At 47.4% G+C, this 25551-nt stretch overlaps 1 protein-coding gene across 1 annotated transcript; it reads right to left on the reverse strand.

Moving 5' to 3' along the window:
* Window positions 1–429: 429 nt before the first annotated feature.
* Window positions 430–25333, reverse strand: rhot2 (ras homolog family member T2). The gene is made up of 19 exons (XM_088936283.1): window positions 25142–25333; window positions 23185–23243; window positions 21645–21726; window positions 21207–21250; window positions 19931–19984; window positions 19589–19641; window positions 18479–18587; window positions 17277–17378; window positions 16585–16683; window positions 15904–16012; window positions 14655–14775; window positions 14195–14279; window positions 13581–13726; window positions 13030–13130; window positions 8038–8168; window positions 6822–6902; window positions 5473–5595; window positions 3090–3292; window positions 430–1963 (listed from the first exon to the last, which is right to left on the reverse strand). Exons 1-19 carry the CDS (start codon window positions 25176–25178, stop codon window positions 1846–1848), a joined length of 1857 nt encoding a protein of 618 aa, XP_088792409.1. The 5' UTR covers window positions 25179–25333; the 3' UTR covers window positions 430–1845.
* Window positions 25334–25551: the final 218 nt, after the last annotated feature.

A 25551-nucleotide genomic window follows, 5' to 3' on the forward strand; every position in this document is an offset into this window, starting at 1 on the left:
CATGATGGTGCACACCCAGAACAGTGACGCGTGTTAGCCTGCTGATAGCAGCCTGTCCCTTGCTGCATTCAGAAAAGTACAAAGGTTGAAATACCATGCCACAGCACACAATACTCAGCTAGGTAAGGCCATGTAAACTGTTTTTTTTAAAGATGCTGTTTTTTAAGAAGCCAAGCTGAAGAAAGGCTTCCAAGGCTTGGAAAAAGAGGTTCAAGTGCCCACGACGTGTTAAGCTCTATAATGATTTTCATATCCTGACTAGTGCTTTGTTAAAGGCATATTTGAAACCAAAAACAATTTTGATGAGATGAGTGAAACACAATTGAAACAAAACCTTGATAAATAACAGTCAGCTGACCCGTGTGCTTCTGACAGGGCAGTCCGTTTTGATCTGTTGTCTTTAAACAGGAAATGCAATGGCTATTGTACTGGCATAAGTATATTTTATTACAGTATCTAAGGTTTCTGCTCGCTGGATGGAGACATTCCTCCAAAGTTTAAGCCCTCACATAAGAAAGCAGACAACGGAGACCTCAAATAGCTCAAGACTTCCTCCACATGGTAAGTCAAGTCATTATGGTTATCGAAACATGTTTATGCAAAACAAGTCTCAAAGAGCAAAATGTCAGAGCAATCTGGCTTATCAGACAAAGAGTTCAACTGGCTGTCCAGTTTTGGTTCCAAACAGAGAGACCAGACAGGGCAATCCCTGCATCGTGTTGCGAGAACAAACCCAGTGGAAAAGATCAGTTTGGTAAATTGCCGGCTATATTTCAGATTTCTAAAGAGACGCACAAGAAAAAGAACAGTGTTTCAATTTTAAAAGTTGAACTTTGTCAACAGGAATCAAGTAGAAAAATTAAATAAATTGCAGGCCAGTGCAGAACGCATACCGAGCCAAGACACTGTTCCAAAACAAAGCTGGCATTTCTCTTCCATCAGGCTGAGACCGATGGAACTTAAATGGTCCGAGGAGAAACATGGCTCTCCAGAAGACCTCATTTAGAGCTCACCGATATGGATCTCATTAAGATGGGTAAACTCACAGCAACAATAGCGCAGCATCAGGGAAAAGCTATGAACTTTCACACGGGTGAAATGTAGACACGTGTCAAGCTGTAGTATCAGATGGTCACGTCACCATGGTTATAATCTTCCACGACAGTGGATGTTGTCTTTTAGAGCTCGTGAATGATGTACGAACAGGTGGTCAAGCTGATCGCTAGCTTCCAAAGGGGGAAAATGTTTTTTTACCCTTGCAATGCTCACTTTTAAGCCCTGCTTTCAGATTAATGAAAAATGGCCACTTTTCCAGCCTGGAACACAATGTAAATGGCAGATAACCCTGGACCTAGCGTGTCACTTTCCAGAAGGCAATTCTCCTGATTGCTTAAAATTCAAAACAAGCATATGAACAGTTATGAAAACGGGTCTCGTCTCGTCCCGTCTTTGTGGATCTAACCAGATATCCATCAAATGTCGTTTTGAAGTTCTTGTTCTTAAATTCCCCACGTCACCCGATAGACACAGTACCAGGAAAACAGGAAAAGCTGGAGGGGTTTGGCTGTGCTCTTCCGTCTTCCCGTCTCACGCGGACACAAACATTTTGAGGGTACAGTTTGTGCCCACTGTACATAGTGGCAACGATCACGTGAAAAGTTCTCTCTATCACCGGCTCTGAAGCTGCAGGAAAGAATCGTATTGTTAAAACGGGTTGTCAATCTTATCGTCCTTTCTCAAAGCTGTAGATCTGATGATTTCCTGTGTCCTCCTCCCACCCCCTTGTCAAACTCTGTCCTGCAGGTTCACCGAAGCACGCCCTTGGCGCTGGGTCAGCTCAGCCCTCTATTTTTGCCGGACGAAGGCTCTGTAGACGGTGAAGCCCAGGACGGAGACCACGGCCGCTCCCAGAGTCACCCGCAGCCAGAAGGAAGTGGCACTGAGGTCAGAGCCATTGAGGTGTCTGGAAAAGTAAAGCATTGTCCCGTTACAAGACGGTCACCAGGAAAACAGGATTTGGGTTCCACTCAATTGCCTCACGGGGAACCATTTCCCCCAGTCTACACAAATCAAAGACTCTTCTTCAATTCTCAGTTTGTCTCGCACTCAGGCACATACACAATCCCCTTCCCAGAACACACCCAATATCCCCAAACTAGACATGGGTAACACAGGGTGTGCCAGACATGAGAAGAAGATGCTTTTCAGGAAAGGCGTTGTCAATTGTCCTTCTGCTCGTGCAGAAGGGGGATCAATGTATTCTTGAATTACAGCCAGACCCTCAGGAGATAATGTCAGGAATTCTACAAAATGTCTATTTGGAATTCACCCATAGGGTTACTCCTTAAAACTGTATACAATTACCATGTAGCACTAATGACCTACAGCACATGAATTCAACAGATTTGCTTCAGTAATGGTGAGGACTGGATACGAGACCACACCTACATTGGATATAGAATCAGATGCGCTCCAGTCTGTGTTCTACAGGATACACAACTGTAATGTGACACACCTCTTCCGCTCCTCACGAAAATCAATGTCAAAGGTCACTTTCAGGATGGTTTTGCGAAAAAAGTGAAACTGCTTGTGAAGGTTACTGTACTTTCACAGTATGTTATTCAGCATCACTGCTAAACCCCCGAACCGCAGTGGGGAGAATGAGGTCCTGCATGCACTGCTGTCGGAGCCCCTCATCCTTATCGGAGAGGAAGTGCCAGGTGGTGACATGGCACGCCTCTCACCGACGCCACCCCTGGGCAGCTCTTCCCAGACAAGGTGCTATTGCGGCTGACAGCCTGGAGAGACCTGGGCAGATAACCTTTGCAAAGCTCAGACAATCGTGCACTGCTGATCGTGGGATGCCAGTCACGGTCAGCTAATGATACAAACCACGAATCAGATGGTGACCTTAGGGCCCAGGCTGGCTTTACCCAGGAAACCCGCTAATGGGCCTGAATGGCAGAACTGACCATGTGCGACCGACATGTAGTGATTGGGAGCACACCAGCAAAACCTGCGGGACTATAGCTGAGCGGGCTGTGGTCCGGGACGACGTGAAGGCGGCCAGTCGTAGAAAGGACACCTACGGGAACATGGCGGCCCAGGCCAGCTTGGAGTAGATGGTGGTGCTGGGGGCGTCCAGGCCGGTGCAGGAGAAAGGCATGGGGGGCGGCAGCCGGTGCTTGTAGCAGAACTCCGCGGGGGAAATCCCGTGCTGCTGCTTCTGCTCCGGCAGGTCCGACTTGGACGCCACGACGACGCAGGGGATCCGGCTGTCCATGTAGTGTTGCTGGGAAAGGAAATCGGGCTCGGGTTTAGACAGCTGGAGCGGCCAGGCGATCCCTGGTGCTAATAATGCCTCGTCCGGGACACGTTTTTAAATAAGCTGTCTGTCTGATTAAGCCTAACCCTCTCGGCCATCACAACAGGCTTTATGAATAAGTGAAAGCATTCGACTCATGAAGCTGAATATAATCTGTTTCAATGCAGCCCATTTTTTAATTCAACTTTTAGAACTGGATGGGCTGTGATGGAATGGACGTTCTTTCCTCCAGAGATTGTAAAACTAAAGGTCTCTGTTCAGGATGGCACAGTGCAATTTCCTCAACCACCACAGTAGGAAGAATTACAGAAACACTAGTATTTTTTTTAAAGGGGAGTTGCAGTCCCCAATTTCTCAGAAAGGTTATTTAATCTCGGTAACAAAATTAATTGATCGATAGCATTGCAAAATTTTACAAATTGCGAATTCGGCACAAAATCGGGTACTGCATGGGCATCATTGGTCTCGCAAACCCCAGGTCTTGCCACAGGTGAGAGCGAGAGCTCACAAGAATTGTGACGTGAAGCAGCCCTTCCTGCTCACTAGTCCCTGTAATGACTAATGTAATGGGATGTACAAGCGAATAAGTACAGGTTGCTCAGCAGACATTTAACCGCAGAAAATTTCCAATGTGATCTGCATTTGTCGTCAAAACCATCTCAAAGTCGAGAGCAATATTTCTATTGGATTAAAAGAGATGTATTCAAAAGCCTGCTTCACCTCACTGGAAGTTTTGTTGCCTCGTTCTGAATCACAGAACATGGTGCTGTGCATACCTGGAAAGTTTGTCTATTTTGTGATGTAAATTGGAGGTTTTACAAGTTACTGTGTACATTTTACTTTTACTGTGGTTTGAAATGCACTCATCAATGCCAATTCCTTCTAACCTTGAAATATAAAAATAGCGTTGCAGTTCCTCTTTAAGCAGTATGACATACCCACAGTGCAACGTACTAATATAGTACATTTCGCAGTGCTCTATGGGTGATGAGTAGCTATCTCTCAAGCTTCAGAAAGAATGTGTGGTGCCATATAAAGACTCAGGGACACTTGTGTAAGTTAGAAACATTCAGGGCACGAAACAGGATACCCCCCCATTTACAGATAATTGTGCGAATCTGGGAGCAATTCCTTAGCCACTCTGTTGAAGCTTCCTGTGTTGAAAATTGTTTGGTGGAATTTATGGATATTTAAGCTACGACTAACAAAATAGTCAAGGTGATCAAACTGCCTTGCCTCTGTCGGTTTCCAGAGGACACAAGCGGAAACTACATGGAATTGCTCCGAGAATTGGATTGTGGAATAAGCATTCCAGCCATGTCGTTGAACCCTTTGGGTTCATCTCCTTTGGGTGTTTTAGCCTGTGTTTCCGCATCAGTTTCAACACGAAGAATGCTGAGCCTGTATATCATCAGGTTAACTTTAAAATGTTAAACCTCCTCTGAAATATGAGCCAGATTCATTAATCAGATTGTTTTATCTGTGCTAATTTAATGTCTGCACATTGCTTTCAGAGTCATAGGCCACGCTAACTCATGGATCTGCCCAATGGAATCCTTAATTTCTCATTCTACTGTTGACACAGGTCAGGCTCAAAAGGCTCAGTAACAACTCTATTGCATAAAAGGGAGTCACATCTCACTGAAGTTGCACTCAGACTACAGTTGGTACTGCTTTTCTTTAACCACTGAAGACTTTTTACCCAATGCAACTTTAATTTATCGCATTGCTATCCCTCCCTCTGCTGATGCAGTTTTAAATGAATGCGATTCGTCCCGTGTTTCCCACAAGAAAACTAAAGGAAATATCTGTCCCAGCAATCTACACACCTTTTACTGCCAGAACACCTTCTCTCCACGACACAGCTATGTCAAGGGGAGGTGCACTTGCAGTATCCAGTGCATAAAGTGGCCAGTCTTCATTTATATTTTGAAAGCACTTTATCAATCTGGCATCTAGTTTGTGAATCCATTTTGAAATCTGGAGTTGAAGTGTTCAAAAACAGCACAACACATGTACACTGGTAGTCCTATGTATAGCAAATGGGTTTAGGAGTCATTGGGCTTGCTCACTAACTATTCCTCAAGAAAAATAATAATGCCAATCCAGGCAGAGGTCTAAAAGGGCTCTTCCAAAGCGATGCTCACCTTATAGATGCTGGCGCAGTAGTTAAAGGATTTGGGGTCGGTGACATCATACATGAGACAGGCCACATCACAGGCGGCGTCGGAGGCCTTGAGGAACTCGGTATCGACGTCCACCTCATACAGCTGGGAGACCAGGAAAGAGCAGAAAGTGAGGGAGCGCCTTCAGCAGGACAGCTCCTGGGAAGAATAAAGCTGGAACAGGCGCCGAGCAAAGAAGAAACAAAGAGTGGAGGACAACCAATTCCTCAACCACCACAGTAGAAAGAATTACAGAAACACTAGTATTTTTTTTTAAAGGGGAGTTGCAGTCCCCAATTTCTCAGAAAGGTTATTTAATCTCGGTAACAAAATAAATTGATCGATAGCATCGCAAAATTTTACAAATTGCGAATTCGGCACAAAATCTAGTACTGCATGGGCATCATTGGTCTCGCAAACCCCAGGTCTTGCCACAGGTGAGAGCGAGAGCTCACAAGAATTGTGACGTGAAGCAGCCCTTCCTGCTCACTAGTCCCTGTAATGACTAATGTAATGGGATGTACAAGCGAATAAGTACAGGTTGCTCAGCAGACATTTAACCGCAGAAAATTTCCAATGTGATCTGCATTTGTCGCCAAAACCATCTCAAAGTCGAGAGCAATATTTCTATTTCTATCTATTGGTTTAAAAGAGATGTATTCAAAAGCCTGCTTCACCTCACTGGTAGTTTTGTTGCCTCGTTCTGAATCACAGAACATGGTACTGTGCATACCTGGAAAGTTTGTCTATTTTGTGATGTAAATTGGAGGTTTTACAAGTTACTTAAAGAGTTAAAGAGTGGAGGACAACCTAAATGCTCCAGCGAGCTTTTCTGGGGGTCAGGTGCCGCCCGGTTCATCAGACAATTGCAACGCATTTAGGATAAAGATTAGTATGGAGTGTAACATAGATTTGAAAGGAATAAGAAGAGGTGCTGAACACAAAGAGCAAAAGACATGCTTTGGTTGAAAGCCTTTTTCAGGAGTGCCCAGGAATGAAGCACAGACAGCACATTATTAATTTAGCCTTTCTTTAGTCTTTCTTTTCTTAGAGTGGAGGTAACCTTCTCTTGTTCCTTTGGCAGCCCACTCAGTAAAGCAGGTCCCTGCTCTCGACTCCTCTCACAGTTTTCAGCTGGGTTTCCTATCACAAGGCAAGGCTGAGTCTGGTCCAGGACTGAGCTTACTGGAGCAGACCAACTAAACCACTTTCTGTCCCTTCTTCTTGTCTTTGCAAGAACACAAAAGCTTCATCCACCTGCACTGCCAACTCTACAGCAAGGCTCTCTAAAGGCGCTCAATGCAATGCTGTGATCGTTACAGGACACTTACAATTAAATACTTCTCCTGGCTGTTGACCTGTACTGTGTTTATGGTGTAGTAGGAAAACTGGCCAGTGGAGCTCTTCTGCCTCTGGGGGGAAAAAAAAAAAAACAACAACAAACTTTTAGAAAAGCAGTGCCACTCAGTGTCTACTGTCTGAAGTGCACTTTTAAAGGAAGCTGTTATCGCGAGTTAAAATGCTGCTTTTCTTTTGCATGTCCCTGCAAAAAGAAGGGAAAGTAAATTTTCAGGCAGAAAGTTACATGAAACAAAACTTTCAGGCACAGTAAATGAGAAACCTTTCAGGTCAACGGGGGGAAAACAGAATAGTGGATCAATTATCACTATTATAGTGGATCAGAAGCGGGTCAAATGTCCGAATAAGCTGAAGCACAGCTTGCATAGGATTTCCAAAGAATAGAGGGTCTTAAGAAAAACTCTGAAAGACATGTTTCTTTATTTGTACAGTGCTTTATTTAACTGTAAGGCATTGTCTGCACCAATCCATCTCCTGGGGCCTTAAGTGATTTCAGTCTATAAAAATGCTTGGTGTGACATATTCTTAGGAATAATCACCTATGTAGGCAGCTTGAATACTTCAATATTAAAATGGGGATGGTCCCAAAACAGCAGAAACGTGCCCTGAAGCACCATCTTCAATGCTTGGACTTCCTCCGGATGGAGGAGGGCCTCTCGCTGTGTTGTTCTGGGAGATTAGGAAAGCGCGCGCGCTCACGTCTCGTTGAGGGTGCAGGCCTATTACTGACGTGTTCCCCTGAGGCACAGCGGATCTGCGAAGGGGAAGTGACCTTATGGGGGCACCTGTGAGGCTGCGGGCCGAGCTCTATGGCCCCACGATGTTGCAGGTTCGAGTCAGGGCTGTGCCACTAGGTTACCACCGTTACCAAAAGGTGGGCCTTCAGAGCAGACAGGGGGCTTGGAGGAAAGGGTATCCCTGCAACTGGCCAGGCACAGGCAACCCTGCAGGAATGGGAATAGGAGGCACTGCTCTCCTAGTCGGCAATAGCTCTCCTGCAGAGCACTTAGGAGCTCAAGCGTCAACACATGCATGGCTCCAACAGGTAGGCATATCAGAAAAGCACATTCTCCTCCTAACAGGAGCCGCTGGCAGAAGTCTTAAGAAACGGGCGATTCCAAATTGGTTAGCATGAAATGAGTCGAAGAAACTGCAAATTTCAAAATAATGACAAAACAAGCAGCTTACCGACAAGCTCTTCCCCAGGAAGGCCTGCAGGAACGCAGTCTTGCCAGTTCCTCGGGGCCCAATCACCTTGCAGAGAAGCACGTTCCTCTGGGTCTGGCCCTTGTCCAGGTCCAGCTTCTTCTCCCGGGTGACTGCGAATCACAGCACAGCGGAGGGGCCCGGAGTCATGGGACCATGTGATGCATCACAGAAAAGGGCCAGGCATGCCCAGGGCAGCTTTACTGCTGCTCCGATGTCTACTGCCAACATGTCAAGAGTTCCTTTTCCAATTCGAAGCCAGTGTGCCCCACAAACATTTCATTAACATAATAGGTGAGTCATAGGTATGGGAAACAACATCTCTAGTACCACCATACTGAACACCGGAACTGCTCAGGGCTGTGTACTCATCCCACTCCTGGTCACATGATGACTCATGGCTGCACATCATCAAGTTTGCTGACGACACAACAGTGGTGGGTCTCATTAGTAACAACGATGAGTCACCACACAGAGAGGAGGTGAAGCAATTAGCAGACTTATTCCTATTCCTAAAACAGCCAAGCCTAGTGGCCTTAACAGCTACAGGCCCATAGCCCTCGCATCTCTCCCAATGAAAACTCTTGAGAGAATAGGGAACAACACATCACAAAGATCACACAAGCCCTCATCGACCCCCTGCAGTTTGCATACAGGGAGAGGAGAGGAGTAGACGATGCAATACACACATTGTTAAATCTGGTCTATCAACATCTGGACCAACCAGGGACCTTTGGAAGGATTTTATTTGCTGACTTCTCCTCTGCTTTTCACACAATACAACCACTGTTGCTTGCACAGAAACTCTCAAAGCGCTTCAATCTGAATGAGACCCCGATAAGGTGGGTGCTAGACTTCCTAACTAACAGGTCTCGACAGGTCAGATTGGGGAAGTGCTTATCGCTATACGTCAACTGAATCACCACCACAGGGCTGTGTCTTGTCCCCTCTGCTGTACATTTTGTACACCAATGATTGCATAAGCAAACACACAGATAGACACCTCATTAAGTTTGCTGATGACACAGCTCTGGTCAGTTTATTAAAGAACACAGAATACCATCATGGGCCTATCCTTAATGATTTTACTAACTGGTGCAACGAGTCCTCCCTAAAGTTAAATGTTTCAAAAACAAAGGAACTGGTTATTGATTTTAGGAAAAATACCACACCTCCTGCACCCACTATAATTGATGGTCAGCCTGTTGAAAGTGTCGATGACTATAAGTACTTGGGACTGGTCATTGACAATAACCTAAAATGGGACAAATGTTGTGACACGATCTATAAAAAAAGGCCAACAGAGACTCTTCTTTCTTAGAAAACTCAGGTACTTTAAGGTGGATAAAACTATTCTTACACTTTTCTACAAATCATTCATTGAAAGCCAGCAGCCATATCACCCTGCAACTCACAACTGGCAACCCACTGAAGCTCAGCAGGTGTGAGCCTGGTCAGTACCTGGATGGGAGAGTCCTGGGAAAAACTAAGGTTGCTGCTGGAAGAGGTGTTAGTGGGGCCAGCAGGGGGCGCTCACCCTGCGGTCCATGTGTGTCCTAACACCCCAGTATAGTGACGGGGACACTATACTGTAAAATAGGCGCCGTCCTTTGGATGAGACGTAAAACCGAGGTCCTGACTCTCTGTGGTCATTAAAAATCCCAGGGTGTTTCTCGAAAAGAGTAGGGGTGTAACCCCGGCGTCCTGGCCAAATTTCCCATTGGCCCTTCCCAATCATGGCCTCCTAATAATCCCCCTCTATGAATTGGCTTCATTACTCTGCTCTCCTCCCCACTGAGAGCTGGTGTGTGGGGAGCGTTCTGGTGCACTATGGCTGCCGTCGCATCATCCAGGTGGGGCTGCACACTGGTGGTGGTGGAGGAGAGTCCCCATTACCTGTACGCTTTGAGTGGAGTGTCCAGAAAAGTGCTATATAAGTGTAAGCAATTATTAATTATTATTATAAGTGTCTTAACATACTGCTTCACTTGTTGGTTTGGCATTAGTACCGGTAACTGTAATAGGCTGGGTAAATGAGTCAATATAAGTGGCAAAATAATCAGGAATAATCAAATCAACTTAAGAATCCTTTACAAACAGAGGGTGACTAAGAAAGCCAAAAGCATCAGGGAGTGTGTGTCTCACCCCCTCCATTGCGAATTCACACTCTGTGTGTGTGACGCCTCCATGCCCCCAGGTGTAAAACCAACAGACTCAGGAAATCTTTCACCCCCACTGCAATCCCACTCTCAAACAATGCAAAGTAACCACCTTGTCTCTTGTTTCTTTCTCCTGTAACTCTGCTGTATTCTCTTCCCTTTGGATAATATGTATTATTGCCATTGTGTTGTGTTTGACTGTGCCGTAAAACAAATTTCCCCTAGGGGACAACAAAGCTTGAAATTGAAATTGAAACTGAATTGGTGCTTAAGCAACAATCTGTCTCTTAACGTAGATAAGACAAAAGAGATGATAACTGACATCAGGAGGCACTGATCGCTCCCCACTGCACATCAATGGCTGCCCCTGGGGAGACAGCTAGAAGTACGAAGTTTCTTGGTGTGCATATCACAGATGACCTCACTTGGACCATCAACACCACCTCCCTAGCTAAAAAAGCACAACAACGTCTCCACTTCCTGCGGCGACTGAGAAGGGCAAACCTTCCCTCCCCCCCACCCCCATACTATCCACATCGAGAGCATCTTCACAAACTGTATCATTGTTTGGTTTGGGAATTGTAAGGTCTCAGACCGTAAGCCCCTGCAACAAATTGTCAATATGGCAGGAAACATCATTGCAGTCTCCCTTCTGTCCATTCAGGACATCTACCACAATACTAGAGGCACACACAAAGCCTCCAGTATTGTGGACGATCCATCCTACCCCTCCTGCAACCTCTTTGCCCTCCTACCATCTGGTAAAAGGTATCGCAGTATACGGGTCAGCTCCACCAGACTCCGTAGCAGCTTTTTTCCACAGGCTGTCAGGCTTCTCAACAAGCTCCTGGCACCTACTCCAAGTCTGGAAACCTAGTTCTTTTTTGCCTAATGTCAGGCACACTGTCTGATGTATTCCTTGCACAATTAGTGTAAAGTAAATTGCACTCTGCACATTATGTACCCTGCACCCTGTCAGAAATACCTATGTCTACATTGTCTTGTCAGTGCCTTGTCTGTGTTCGCACCGTAGACCCGGAGAACGATATCTCACTCCTCTGTATACTCTTTTAAATGTGCTTACCTAGGAAGAAAAATAAAATATAATGCCTAAACAGAAATCCATTTAAATTATCGGCTGTCTCTGGCACTCAAAATGGCTGTAAAATGTTCAGACTCTTGTGCAAGCTCCTTTATTCTCGTGTACAGCCGCAATTGCACGTGCATATAAATCTGGGTTGTATTTCCTTTATTTTATTGTAAATCTTTCCTTGGGACACCAAAACATCTGGCCTAGAATAAAATTATTTGGTGCAGACAATGAACGTGGATGCAAGAGATGATGAATAAAAGGGAAGGACAAGTTACCTGCCAGGTGGTAGCTGGATTCACGCTTAATAACTTTACTTCAATACCTGTAGCACCAGATACAGAGATGGCCTTCCTGACCAGGACCATGTATCTACAAGTCTCCCCTTGGAGTTTTGTTGTTCTGAGAAAAAGGACACACTCCCAGCAGCAGAGTCACTCCCATTATCTCAGCAGTAGAATGAGTGGTTTCTGGTCAACACGCGTGATGTTAAACAATGACAGCTGATAAGAGAGAGCTGCTTCACACTGCACGAGTTAAAGGTCTCCACACGTGAAATTCTTGCATTTCTGGACTGAAAGCATTTGAACTAGCTAGCCGAAAACACGCTCCTCCTGGGCACTCTTCATTATTCACGGGGAACGGATGCACTAATTACATCCGGAAATGAGGGGCGACACTTTAGGAACAGATATGCAGTAAAAGCTGTAGCTACATACCCCTACACTATAGCATCGAGACAGGCCCACAATTCAATCACTCCTCCCTCTTCATCAGTGAAACAAATCTGTTCTTAATCACAACAGCCCTTGAATTCGTCATCCCCTCTAACAATGCATGCTCATCTACCAGTTCCACTTTTGCACGAGTGGATCGTGATTGGGTATCCAGCACTTTTCCCAGGCCGCCCGCAGCTCGCACCAGTGCTGCGGGATTGCAGTTTCTCTCCCAGAAAATGGAAGGCAAAAGCTGAAAAGGCAGACGCCTCTTTGCACACACATTAAAAATCAAAGAGACTTCTCATCTCTCCAGTGGCTTTGCAGTTCACGTGACAAAACGATTCATCACAGTCGGGATCTGCCTACGACATAGCTGAAATCCAGTAAGCAAGACTGTTATGATTATGTAATTATCTAAATATGCATTAATTATGATTACTGCAATAAACACCACTTGGAGATGTCCTTCACCCTGCCCACCATTAATTGGCCGAATTGAGCCAGTAACAAGCTGCTGTAGCTTAACACACTGGCCCTCACATATTAGAACGAGGCAGCCCTGCTCCAAATGAAAATGTTGTATTTCTGACATTGTCTTCGGCATTAAAAAAAATTGAGGGTTCCACATCTCAAAGGGTTATAGTTTTTTTTTAAAGTTTCACTGCTGTCAAAACAAATTTAACGGTTCAATTTTGAGGAAATCGGAGATCTCTGGCACGTGCGATATTTTCTGAAGCAATTTAAAAAAAATGTAATTAATGATGATGGCAGTTTAACCCGAAGGTGTTGTAACTGTGCTAAAACCTAGTACAGACGCAATCAGCTAACAGGTTTCAATTCTGAGAGGAAAGTCACTGCTGCTTGGTGGACTTGGGAAAGGAAAGTCACTGGAGTCACTGGCTGACCAGTGGGGTACCAGCAGTTGGAGAACAGAGTGACCAGAGGAGGACTGTGAGCAGTGAGCGAACAGCAATGTCGCAGGGTGGACAGGACTGCGAGATATCACCTGTTATTGCTGCGGTCTGGGACTCCTGCTCCATGAGGACAGGGTAGCCGAAGTATCCCAGGTACTCTAGGCACCGATGGACATCCAGGAATGCCGTCAGCCTTTGGACAAAACACAACACGGATTCAGATCAACCACCACCATGATGGGCAGGATGGACTCCACAGAGCTCCCAGAATCAAGAAAAGAAAGTACAAATACTCTCACGCCCTGACACGAGCCTCAGATCAGAACAACGCAGCGAAGAGGGCAGGGTTAAACACCCATCACATTCGTATAAATTAGAACCACAACTCTCAAGGTACAGGTTTACACAAAAGGACATCACTGAAGAATTTACTTCACGGTAGGAAAATTCCAAATGTTAGTATTCAATCATTGAATAATTATTGTTAACCAACGTGTATTAAAAGGGCACTGTTGCAACTCCAAAATCTAGTGGAAAAATCAATGCTTGAATCCAGGGCCTGTCATTGGAAAGGGATAGTTCTCAAGAGTGACAAAGGGTTTGTACACCGAGATCAGGGCTAAAGAGAGGGGGGCCTACTCACGTCCACTGGCATAGATAGCCATGCAGGGATATGAACCCGTCCTGGTTGGTGCACACAGTGGTGTGGACATCTGGGCCCCAGGGCATATAGGGAAAAACGCTGAACAGGTTCTTCAGCTCTGGCGGAGACAGTGCCGAGTCCTTATCCTGAGACGGGCAAAACAACCAGGTGAAACTCCATGCGTTACAACGACTCGCCCCCTTATCATCATCATCATAACTGACCGCTATTACTGTCGCTAGCGTTGTGCTTGGAGACAGGACATGCAATGACAGATGGCTTTCGTCTTTCATTTTTCTGCCTAATATTAAACCCGACGTTTTAAGAGACGGACAAGCAGGCTGCTTCATGTCTGTGGCAAGAACTGGTGACACAAGGTGTATTTACATTGGAATTTCTGATCAGTCCTGAAAGGCTTGATAAGGATGAGAAATATCGGAGCTACATATCCATTCACTTTACCCATAAAACATATTTCTGTGTTACGCAGATTTACTAATCATGCAATCCCTAATGTAAGCTAATGACGCTAAGGCATTTCAACTCGCCTCCAGCCCTCAGCCCACTATATTCCAGATCTGCCTGCGTGTGAAGTCAGAGGTGATGTTACTCACATGGTCATACTTCTCGAACAGCCTTTGCAGGAACTGGTATCCCAGGTGGTTGAGCTCCGTGCTGCAGCCTGAGGGAACCCGCAGGCTGAGAGACAGAAGAGGAGGAGATCAGTGCGATTCCCCGTTTCTGCACCGATCACAGCCCGACGCAGAGCTCAGCCACCACTGCAACCACAACCTCCCTCCACCCCCCAGCCAAGTTTTGGATCCTATCAGAATTTGCTGGTCAATCATTTTCAGTACAGGACTTCATAAAAAAAGTCATTCTTCCTTTTCCTTAGTTTAATCCGGTTGATCTATTATTAGGCAGCTCTATTTGTGCCCAACACAAGGCTTTAATTAAGCAGCAGACATGCCAGCGTCACTGTACTGCACAGAGCACAGTGGCATCCCTCTGGGTGGCATACTTGTCCCAAGCCTGGGCTAAAAAAGCAAAAAGGATAAAAGGGGAGATCCTCACTGAGGGTACAGGTAGTCATCCGTCAGCTCCAGGGAGTCATCGTAGCCAAACTTCCTCAGGATGGTCCAGGTGGTCTCGTGCCGGCCTCTCTGGATGAACAGCGTGTTAAGGAACAGGAACCCTGGCACACAGAAAAGCAGGGGGAAAAATCACGGGCAGAACGGGACGCCGTTATGGCACATGGTGAGTCGGCACCAGTCAGAGGACTGGCTCAATCCTCACTGACGACACTACAATAGCCAGCAGCCATGTCACCCTGCAACTCACAGCTGACAGCCCACTGGACCTCAGCAGGTGTGAGCCTGGTCAGTACCTGGATGGGAGACCTCCTGGGAAAAACTAAGGTTGCTGCTGGAAGAGGTGTTAGTGAGGCCAGCAGGGGGCGCTCACCCTGTGGTCTATCTGGGTCCTAATGCCCCAGTATAGTGACGGGGACAGTACTGTAAACAGGCGCCATCCTTTGGATGAGACGTAAAACCGAGGTCCTGACTCTCTGTGGTCATTAAAAATCCCAGGGCGTTTCTCGAAAAGAGTAGGGGTGTAACCCTGGCGCCCTGGCCAAATTTCCCATTGGCCCTTACCAATTATGGCCTCCTAATAATCCTTATCTATGAATTGGCTTCATTACTCTGCTCTCCTCCCCACTGATAGCCGGTGTGTGGTGAGCGTTCTGGCGCACTATGCATCATCCAGGTGGGGCTGCACATTGGTGGTGGTGGAGGGGAGTCCCCATTACCTGTAAAGTGCTTTGAGTGGAGTGTCCAGAAAAGCGCTATATAAGTGTAAGCAATTATTATTACAAGCCTGCAGGTAACAAGGAAATCGCTGTTTCACCAGCGCAAGCCCTGGATGACTCCAGTAGCTCCGGATATCTGGCAACCCCAGCCACCTGGCCTGCAATCTGTGCCAGAGGGGCTTTTACTCGCCTGAAAGTGTCAAGGAGTTTTATCGGTCATGCATTACACATGGATACAAATGAGTTACTATTAAGTATACACTTAAACACCGGATAACCCAAGAAAAGTGTAAATCTCCAAAGTGTCTCCAAATCAAAAGACCAACGGAAAGTTCAGCCATGCCACAAGATTTCAACATCTCTGCAAAAACATACAACACCAGTTAAAACTCGGAGCTGCCTGACATTTGCTCTTTGTGAATCGTTTCTCGACCTGCACCTCCTTATTCTCCGGCGGAACTGGGGTGCCCCCCCCCCCTCTCGGAGCGCGCCAGCTCCGTGGATCTCCCTCACCGTTCAGCGTGAGGCCGTTGTCCTGGACCCCGTCGCTGGTGTTCTTCCACACCACAGTTTTCACGTCCTCCAGGGCCTGCGGGGCCAGGGGATTCCCGAAGCAGGATTTCTGGGGGACAGGGAAGACTGGATCAGGGGCTGCTTGCTCTAGGCCATCAATCTCCGAGGCCAAGCCAATCAGATCAGTTTCCTTCCAGGCATTGGATATCGCCTTACTCAGCGGGGCAAAACTCCACTTGTACACACAGCCCTCATCGCAGTCCACCCTCAACCCTAAAGACACAGACTGGCACAATTTTCAGCCTTGTATCTAATAAAAAAGCACCCCCTTTCACCACCCCTGGGGCAGAGCAGTGGCACTGTGGCAAAGGATCTGCGCCTGTGGCTGGAAGGTTGCCGGTTCAAATCCTGCATTAATTTAATCCATACATTAATCCTACTCTGTTGGGCCCCTGAGCAAGGCCCTTAACCCCAACTGCTCCAGGGGCGCCGTATAAATGGCTGACCCTACGCTCTGACCCCAAGCTTCTCTCCCTGTCTGTGTGTCTCATGGAGAGCAAGCTGGGGTCTGCGAAAAGATGAATTCCTAATGTAAGAAATTGTATATGGCCAATAAAGTGATCTTATCTTATCTATCCCTTTCCCAGTCTGATGTATTGCTATGCGGCGGCCCGCTGATACCTGAAAGGAGTTGAGCTCGCCATCACTGAGGACTCCATCATTGTCCTGGTCGGAGATGGCGAAGATCCGGCTCAGGGCACGAACACACATGGGCCTCAGCTAAAAACAAAGAATGCTGTCACCGTATCCAAAACTCCGCATCAGTTGCTCTTCACTGTTAGAAAGAGAGTCCTTTCTAACAGTGAATCCAAACTGAAAGACAGTTTGGATTCTGATGCTTCTTAACTGAGCCATCACTTTGCCAGGACAGGGACATCACCAAGACAAACACAAGCCCCACTAGTGAAGCTTCAAATTCACCTGCAAGCCTCCAACTCTGGTGAACAACCGAGCACTAAAGAAGGTGCAGAAAGCATTTAAGTCTTAACAGCTAAGCCATAGCACTACTTGAAACGATTACTTGCTTGTGGTTTGCTTACAGCAGAGGGGTGATGCATTGACATTCTGTAAGTTATGCCAATTGTACAATCAAAAGGAAAATCTGTACTATAATTAAAACCAGCCTGAAATGTGCTAGGGCTAATGAAAAACATTACATGCATGGCAGTGTTTGAAAAGTGGCTTTTCTCTCCCACCAGGTCAATCAGCTTGTCATTATGTGTCAATCGCCTCAGTACCATTCCAACTTCCTTCCAGAAAAAAAAACCCCAAACTAATCAATGAACCGGTCTGCACAGCTGCAACGTGCCCACCTGCTTCTCTTCAGGGTCGTAGAGGGGGGCAGTGGGGTGCAGCACAGCTTTCTGGGCGTAGTAGAAGAGCTCCGAGATGTTCTTGAGGTTCTTGGCTGAGCACTGCGTGGGGAGAAAACCAGCAGAAACAATTTATCTGCAAGACCCAGAGGTTACAGTTCAATCACTTCCATATACGTTTCCATAAGAGGTTATATGCTGTGCCAGGATTGTACCTTACGCTCAAAGTTCAAGTTTATTGTCATTATACTCATATACTGATATATGGTATAACGAAATGCTATTTACCTAGCTCTCAGAGGGTAAGAAGTACAAAAAAACAACAACAATACAATTGTATAAGAAGAGAAAGACAGAGACAACAGGCAGTGTGCAAAAACAACAACAGGCAACAGGTAATGTGCAAAACAACATCAGATGTGCAAAAACATACATCAACAGAATGAAATAAAGGATAGACAATTATGGGGAGTGAGCTTCTTGACATGTGAGGTAGAGGTAGATTTCAATGTGTGTTTGAGTTTTTGGTAAGAGAAGGCACTGTGAGGGTTCAGATCGTAGGTGAGAGAGGCTGGGAGTTTAATAGTTTGATAGTGCGGGGGTAAAAACTGTCTCTGAGTCTGGTAGTCCGGGCCCGAATGCTCCGGTACCGTTTTCCAGATGGTAGACGGTCATACAGTCTGTAGCTGGGGTGTGTGGGGTCTTTGATGATGCTTAGAGCTTTCCTCAAGCACCGTCTGTCATAAATGTCCTGTATAGATGGGAGGGCAACCCCAGTGATGGACTGGGCAGTTTTCACCACCCACTGTAGGGCTTTGCGGTCAGCAATACTGCAGTTGCCATGCCACACTGCGATCCAACCTGTCAGTGTGCTACAATTTAAAAAGCAATTTAAACGGATTGTTTTATTTTTGAAAATAAAACAATTTGATTGATAAGAACATGGGAACATGTGGCCCGGGCCACACAGTCACTGTTTTGAAAGAATTTCTTCATACGCATCTGTGCCCTTTGGGTGCAAGACTGGACCACTTTCTCGAAAAAAGATGACTCGGCTTTTACAGTTATTTCAGCATCCAGTCTATTGCTGTCTCTGAGGACAAGGGTTGTCCCCGATGTGAGGGGACAGCAGTGACAGCTGCCCCGAGCCCGTCCAGTGGCAGAGGGCTCCGCTCAGCCTGCTGCTCGGCGGCGTGTCTCACCTCCACACAGGTCTCAATCTCGGAGAACTGGTTCATGATGGGCAGGATGGACTCCATGGAGCTCCCAGACCGCAAGTCCGACTTGTTCCCCACGAGGATCACTGGAATCCTGCAGCAACGGCCACAGCGAGGGAGGAAAATAAAAAAAACCGGGAGTCTGAGCCTCCACTTGCTTCTTAACATCTGTTCTGAGTGTCTTAACCACAGTGACTGGAAATCGCATCCAATCAAGATGCAGAGGGTGCTCATAAAAGCAGAATAAAAACACTAAACGCCACGTTAATTAAGTGCTGGGACGTGGCACAATGCTAACGAAGTAGTAACATTAGAGCATGGTCAGCATGTGAGTGTCACTCATACAGTACTGATCACAGGGCTGATTCCCAGGAAAGCAATTCTACTGAAGTCTGATAAGCAGCCATATCACTCTGCAACTCACAACTGGCAGCCCACTGAAGCTCAGCAGGTGTGAGCCTGGTCAGTACCTGAATGGGAGACCTCTTGGAAAAACTAATGTTGCTGCTGGAAGAGGTGTTAGTGGGGCCAGCAGGGGGCGCTCACCCTGCACTCCATGTGGGTCCTAATGCCCCAGTATAGTGATGGGGACACTATACTATAAAAACAGGCGCCGTCCTTCGGATGAGATGTAAAACCGAGGTCCAGACTCTCTGTGGTCATTAAAAATCCCAGGGTGTTTTTTTGAAAAAGAGTAGGGGTGTTACCCCTGCGTCCTGACCAAATTTCCCATTGGCCCTTCCCAATCATGGCCTCCTAATAATCCCCCTCTATGAATTGGCTTCATCACTCTGCTCTCCTCCCCACTGATAGCTGGTGTGTGGTGAGCGTTCTGGTGCACTATGGCTGCCGTCGCATCATCCAGGTGGGGCTGCACACTGGTGGTGGTGGAGGGGAGTCCCCATTACCTGTAAAGCTCTTTGAGTGGAGTGTCCAGAAAAGCGCTATATAAGTGTAAGCAATTATTATTATTATTATTATTAAGACACTGTCCACAGGCATGGCACACACACACACACACACACACAGCCTGGTCAGGTTACTAAAGACTCCGAGAGCAGGCGATCTAACTCGTACGCGAGCCCGGGTACATACTTGTTTCCTTTTTCCGCCTCTCCATTCACAAGAGGAATCCACTTCGTCCTGATCTGCAGAGACACACGGCACAACAAGGTTAGGGAGAAGCGGGACCTCTCTCCCCCCTCAAAAGAAATGCAGGGCTCAGCAAAGGCTTTAGGAACTACAGTAGTTTACAATCATAAAACAGAAGAAATAAAAATGTATGCGGTTAAGAAATGGAAGATGTGACAAATGAAATTCGATGCTGTATAAATTCACATATTTATATGCACTGTGGGGAAGCATAAAAGTGAATCTTCAATTCTAATAAGTGAATTTGCTGCCCCCTAGTGACAACTGATGTTCACTGCACATTACCTTCTCAATGGTGTCCTCTTTGGTGACATCGTACACTATACACACCACATTGGCCTAGGAGCGGGGAGATGGAAGGAGGAAGAAAACAAATGGTGAAAAAGCGCACTTCGGGAGTTTGTGTCTTACAATATTTATGGTCTCCTTTGCAGCAAGGCCAGGAGACGTGAGGGCGGCCAGAAATCGGGCGGAGCGGTGGCTCTGTGGCTAAGGAGCTGTGCCTCTGACTGGAAGGTTGCCAGTTCAAATCCTGCAGCCGGCACAGGAATCCTACTCCATTGGGCCCCTGAGCAAGGCCCTTAACCCCAGCTGCTCCAGGGGCGCTGTACAATGGCTGACCCTGCGCTCTGACCTCCAGCTTCTCTCCCTGTCTGTGTGTCTCATGGAGAGCAAGCTGGGGTATGCGAAAAGACGGATTCCTAATGCAAGGAATTGTATAGGGCTCATAAAGCAACATTATCAACATTATTATTATCATCTTTGGAATTGGCATTGCTGTAACTGCTGGTGTCCCCTGGGACATCACAAACCGCAGCACCTAACTGCTAATGCAAACAGAACCGTTCACCCAAATTCTTCTAAAAATACATTTTGGATTAGTATTTAGTCAGAGGTGGCATTTAGATCTCTCCTTTATTCTGCGGGAGCTGAGATCAAGTGTAATCTTGCGTGCTGACTGCCTTCCTGCAGGGCAGGTCTGACTTGCCATCTGTGCACAGCCACGCCAGCTGCTGAGTGAGTCACCTCCACCCCCTCCAGCGGTTCAGTAATCACACACCGGCCCTCCTTGGCATCTCTTAGCACGGCGGGCTCCCTTCTGTGGATTTGGATACGGAAACGATCCAATCCGGAACACTGAGGCATGGTGGGGAAACGCGACGGGACTGGGGTACAGAGACAGTCCGCAGACACCCGCTCCGGACAGCGGTGTGTCTGCAGAGAGTCAGAGCGATCCTCTGCCCGGTTACATCGGTCAGCTGGCTGCCACGGTCTCAGGCAGCAGACGCAGGGAGGGATTGAGTTTTTAAGTTAATTTTGGACACGGTTTGTCAGTGAAGAAAGGAAACATGGAGATCGCCTCCTCTCTAAGACTGCAAGGCTGACAGCCTCCCTCATTAAGTTAAAGGGGGTGGTGACATTATTCTGCCCAGGTGAACCTGTAATTAAAGGCGATGGAAATTCAGGCGTATTTGTCTTTATCTGCTAGAAGGGCTTACACACTACACGGAAGAGTTGATCACACGATAGGCACGGACACAATTTCTTGCACGCTCCTCACCTTGATGATCTCCTCCTGCAGCACCTCGTCAGACTGCTCGCTCTCTGGAAAACAAGATGACACGTGGCCGGTCAGGATGGGCCTGTACTTTCCCCGCCACCCAGGACACAAGTCGCCTCCAATGGACTTTATTTGGGACAGTGTTTTTGTCAGTGTCCTGTCTGTCCTGCCTGTATTTGCACCGGGGACCAGGAGGAACGATATGCTGTTCCACCGTATACTTGTATATGGCTGGAATGACAAATAAACGTGAACTTGAACAACAGGAAGTAATAACGGGCTGTTCTGTGCCTTGAGATTCTGATACATGTCTGGGCCCCAGAGTGGCATCTGAACAGAGGGCTGGCGATGGAGACGCTCTTATTGTCTCTAATGGTTTGGTCGGGGCTGCAAGGGGGATTCAATCATGCAGGGTTTTACCAGAACACCGTCCTGTACCTGAGTAGTCGACGATGTGTGTGGGCACCTTCTCTGGCGTGACATCAGCTGGGATGGTGATCTCCTCAGCCCGCAGGGGCACCTGTGCCAGGGGAGGAACAGACAGACATTAGGGCAGAGGGGTCATGTGGACGCCTTCACGAAAGTATAATACACCGGCTAAAAACACAAACCTACACACTGAAGAAAGTGAGATATGAAGGAAAATATTTTATATTATTAAAATATTATGTTTCAGTCAGAAGTATATGTCAGATATTAATAATTTAATGCAGGTTTTTACTGATCCTTCTTTAATATTTTCCAGGATAGGTATTAACAGTAATCTATCAATTTAATTGCACATCTTAAAGGTTACCCATAACGTGTCTTCAGCCTAGGTCTAAGAGGCCTCCCTTATTAAACAGTCACCTGAGTTTTGCCTGGTGGACTGCAAACTGAAATGCACTCAAAGTTAATTCCAAAAAATAATAAAAAAATAACCAAAAAAACTTCAGGTGATTTCAATTGTTATGTACGCACGAGGATTAACGTTTTTTTAGAAAGCTGTACGAGTCTCATCATTTTCCACCACTGATCAGGCCTGCAGAGAGGCTGGCTTTAAGGACGCGCACGCTTGCTGGCGCACCAGACCCAGCTTTAAGGACGTGCATGCTTGCTGGCGCACCAGACCCAGCTTTCAGGACGCGCACGCTTGCTGGCGCACCAGACCCAGCTTTCAGGACGCGCACGCTTGCTGGCGCACCAGACCCAGCTTTCAGGACGCGCACGCTTGCTGGCGCACCAGACCCAGCTTTCAGGACGCGCACGCTTGCTGGCGCACCAGACCCAGCTTTCAGGACGCGCACGCTTGCTGGCGCACCAGACCCAGCTTTCAGGACGCGCACGCTTGCTGGCGCACCAGACCCAGCTTTCAGGACGCGCACGCTTGCTGGCGCACCAGACCCAGCTTTCAGGACGCGCACGCTTGCTGGCGCACCAGACCCAGCTTTCAGGACGCGCACGCTTGCTGGCGCACCAGACCCAGCTTTCAGGACGCGCACGCTTGCTGGCGCACCAGACCCAGCTTTAAGGACGCGCACGCTTGCTGGCGCACCAGACCCAGCTTTCAGGACGCGCACGCTTGCTGGCGCACCAGACCCAGCTTTCAGGACGCGCACGCTTGCTGGCGCACCAGACCCAGCTTTAAGGACGCGCACGCTTGCTGGCGCACCAGACCCAGCTTTCAGGACGCGCACGCTTGCTGGCGCACCAGACCCAGCTTTAAGGATGCGCACGCTTGCTGGCGCACCAGACCCAGCTTTCAGGACGTGCACGCTTGCTGGGGCACCAGACCCAGCTTTCAGGATGCGCACGCTTGCTGGCGCACCAGACCCAGCTTTCAGGATGCGCACGCTTGCTGGCGCACCAGACCCCGCACAGCTCCGCAGGCAGGAGAAGTACGTGGGTTTCGGAAGCTGTTTTCCAGAATACAACTACCAAAAACCTGGAGAGGAAATGATGTTCCCTGTGACACGGCCATCTGCAGGAGAGAACTCACCTCCTCAGGAAACTCCTCCCCCACTAAACACATGATCAGCGATGTCTTCCCCACCTTGGCTAGCGACAGAGAGAGGGGAGAAGAGAGGGGATTAGCAGAGGTCTGAGCACTGTTCCTGGCAAGCCACAGCAAAACACCCCGAAATACGTCAACCTGGTCAAATCATCGGCAGAATCAGGTGCTTGTGCTTTTCGTTTACCAGGAGAGAACGGGTTAAGAGGTGCTGGGGGAAAAATAAACCAGACAGTACGTGCTGTTCAGGGAGGCTTATCTCCCAGCCCGGACCACACCCCTGGGCACAGCTCCCACACGCTGGAAAAGAGAACGTGCCGCCAGGCCAGGCCAGGCCAGGCCAGGCCACACCTCGGATGTGTATACCTGCCACTCACTCACTGCTCTGTAACCCACAACAAACCGGCGACGAGCTTGTTTCCTTAAGACGGCCTGGATGATAGCAAGAAAGCCATCAACCTGCTGCTCACAGAGAAGGGGATCAGAAACAATGGCGACTGAGAATGCCATCAGGAGGGATGCACTGCATTACCTCTTCCAGAGAGGACGGACGGAGGAGAAACTGGCCGATTAGACAGGAGGTGGCCTGGCAGATCGATTGATCGTTTTGAGAGTTTTCCCTGGCTTTTCGCCATGTTACAGACGGCAAACTGCAGCAGTCAGCAACCCTCCAGTACTGGAGAAACACAATTCATTCTGGACGGAGTACACACGCAGCACTTAAACGGACCGTAAGAGGACGGTATTTGCGATTTAAGTGCATTTGGTGCTCAGGCCCTACAACACCAGAGAGCCCTTTCCAAGTAGGTGGGGGGGGGCTTGTAAGCTCACAGGAACCAGGGTCACCAGCTCCTCCTCGCTTTCGACATCTGACGAAATCAAAAAGCCGAGCGCTGTGACAGCTCTCCACCGGATCAGCTGCTAATTTGTTAACCAAAAAAATCTCAGGCCAGGCTGTTGGGACTAAAAGGCATCTTTCGGAACTGCATACACATGCTGGAGAGTTACTCCAGGGTGTTCCAAAGTACCTTTCGTAGATCTCTGAATAATACTGGATTCGTCTTGTGACAATCGCAACAAGCATTCGGCAATGTGTACTCCAAATTGCTCCATACTACAACACGCCTACACTCCCAGTGCTTCACCTGAGCATTTTAGGGTCGTATTCATGGAGAAGTCAATGTTTTTTCCCCAAGAACAGTTTTGCTGCCGTTTTGAGCTCAAAGCACAAAGGTCCGTGTGTCCGTGGCTGAGGCACGAAACATGGCAACACAGGAACTCTTTCAGTCTCAAAACACGGAGAATAACTTTCCCTTTGAAATGAGAAAAACCTTCACCTGCAAACCGTTCACCACAAATCCCTTATCTCTGTTTGTGTTGGTTAGTGTGAACAGACCGGGAACAATGTATCTGTCCTCTTGCAACAAAAGGACAGTGTGAACCCTCAAGTGTGGCTGTCAATTTGACTCGAATTGTTTATTCATAAACTCCAGCTGAAACCTGGCAAAAATCAAATCTAATTCAACGCGCTTCAAAACTAACTTCCAAATCTCTTAGTCGTTGTTTTTGAGACGTCTCTCGGTGCCAGTCTTTCGTCAAGATGAAATCAATGAATATTATTAAATCGCTGATCGCGGTGGGGTGAAACCAATATACTGATCGATTAGGAGAGCAGCTCTCCCGCTGGACCGGACTTGAAAGTAGCTGTCGAAGTAGAAATGAGGAGACTTCTTTCAAAAGTAGCTAAACCGGCACATCCGACAAGGTGCGATTTCTCTGGCGATATATACACACCGAAATAAACCCTTCAAAACAATACAGTTAAATATCTCCCTTCTGGAAGTAACCAAATGATATGTGTACAGCCCAGCACCATTATTTTTCATTTGATCCTTTTTTTTAATTTCGTAAAGTTGCCGCGCAAGAAAGCGATTAATAAACTCACGCTCCCCCAGCAGGAGTATCCTGACGTCTCGCTTCATTTTGGTTCCTGTTTCCTCTTGCTTTCTGTGCTGTGACGAGCTTCTGTGTCGGCTTCTCGGTTATGGTTTTGGCGAGTTATTTTTTAAATTCAGGCTCCGGCTGACGCTCCTCTGCGACCCATTCCGCCACCTTCCAAGGAGAAACGCGCAGAAGCGACGCTTCCGGTGACTCGAACGCTGTTCACTACTGCCGCCTGCCGGCCAGACAGAACAACTCCACATAGGTCAAAGCAACCAGCTGACTCTTCCCTTCCCAATTAACTTTTAACAGCAATTAACTTTTCATCTATTCCTACGCGTCGATCAGACTGTAGAAACCATCAATTACAAATTAGTTATTCAAAGATACGTTTATAGTTCATTAAGATAATTT

Source organism: Atractosteus spatula, chromosome 18 (genome assembly GCF_055471065.1).
Source record: "Atractosteus spatula isolate fAtrSpa1 chromosome 18, fAtrSpa1.hap1, whole genome shotgun sequence".
NCBI lineage: Eukaryota > Metazoa > Chordata > Actinopteri > Semionotiformes > Lepisosteidae > Atractosteus > Atractosteus spatula.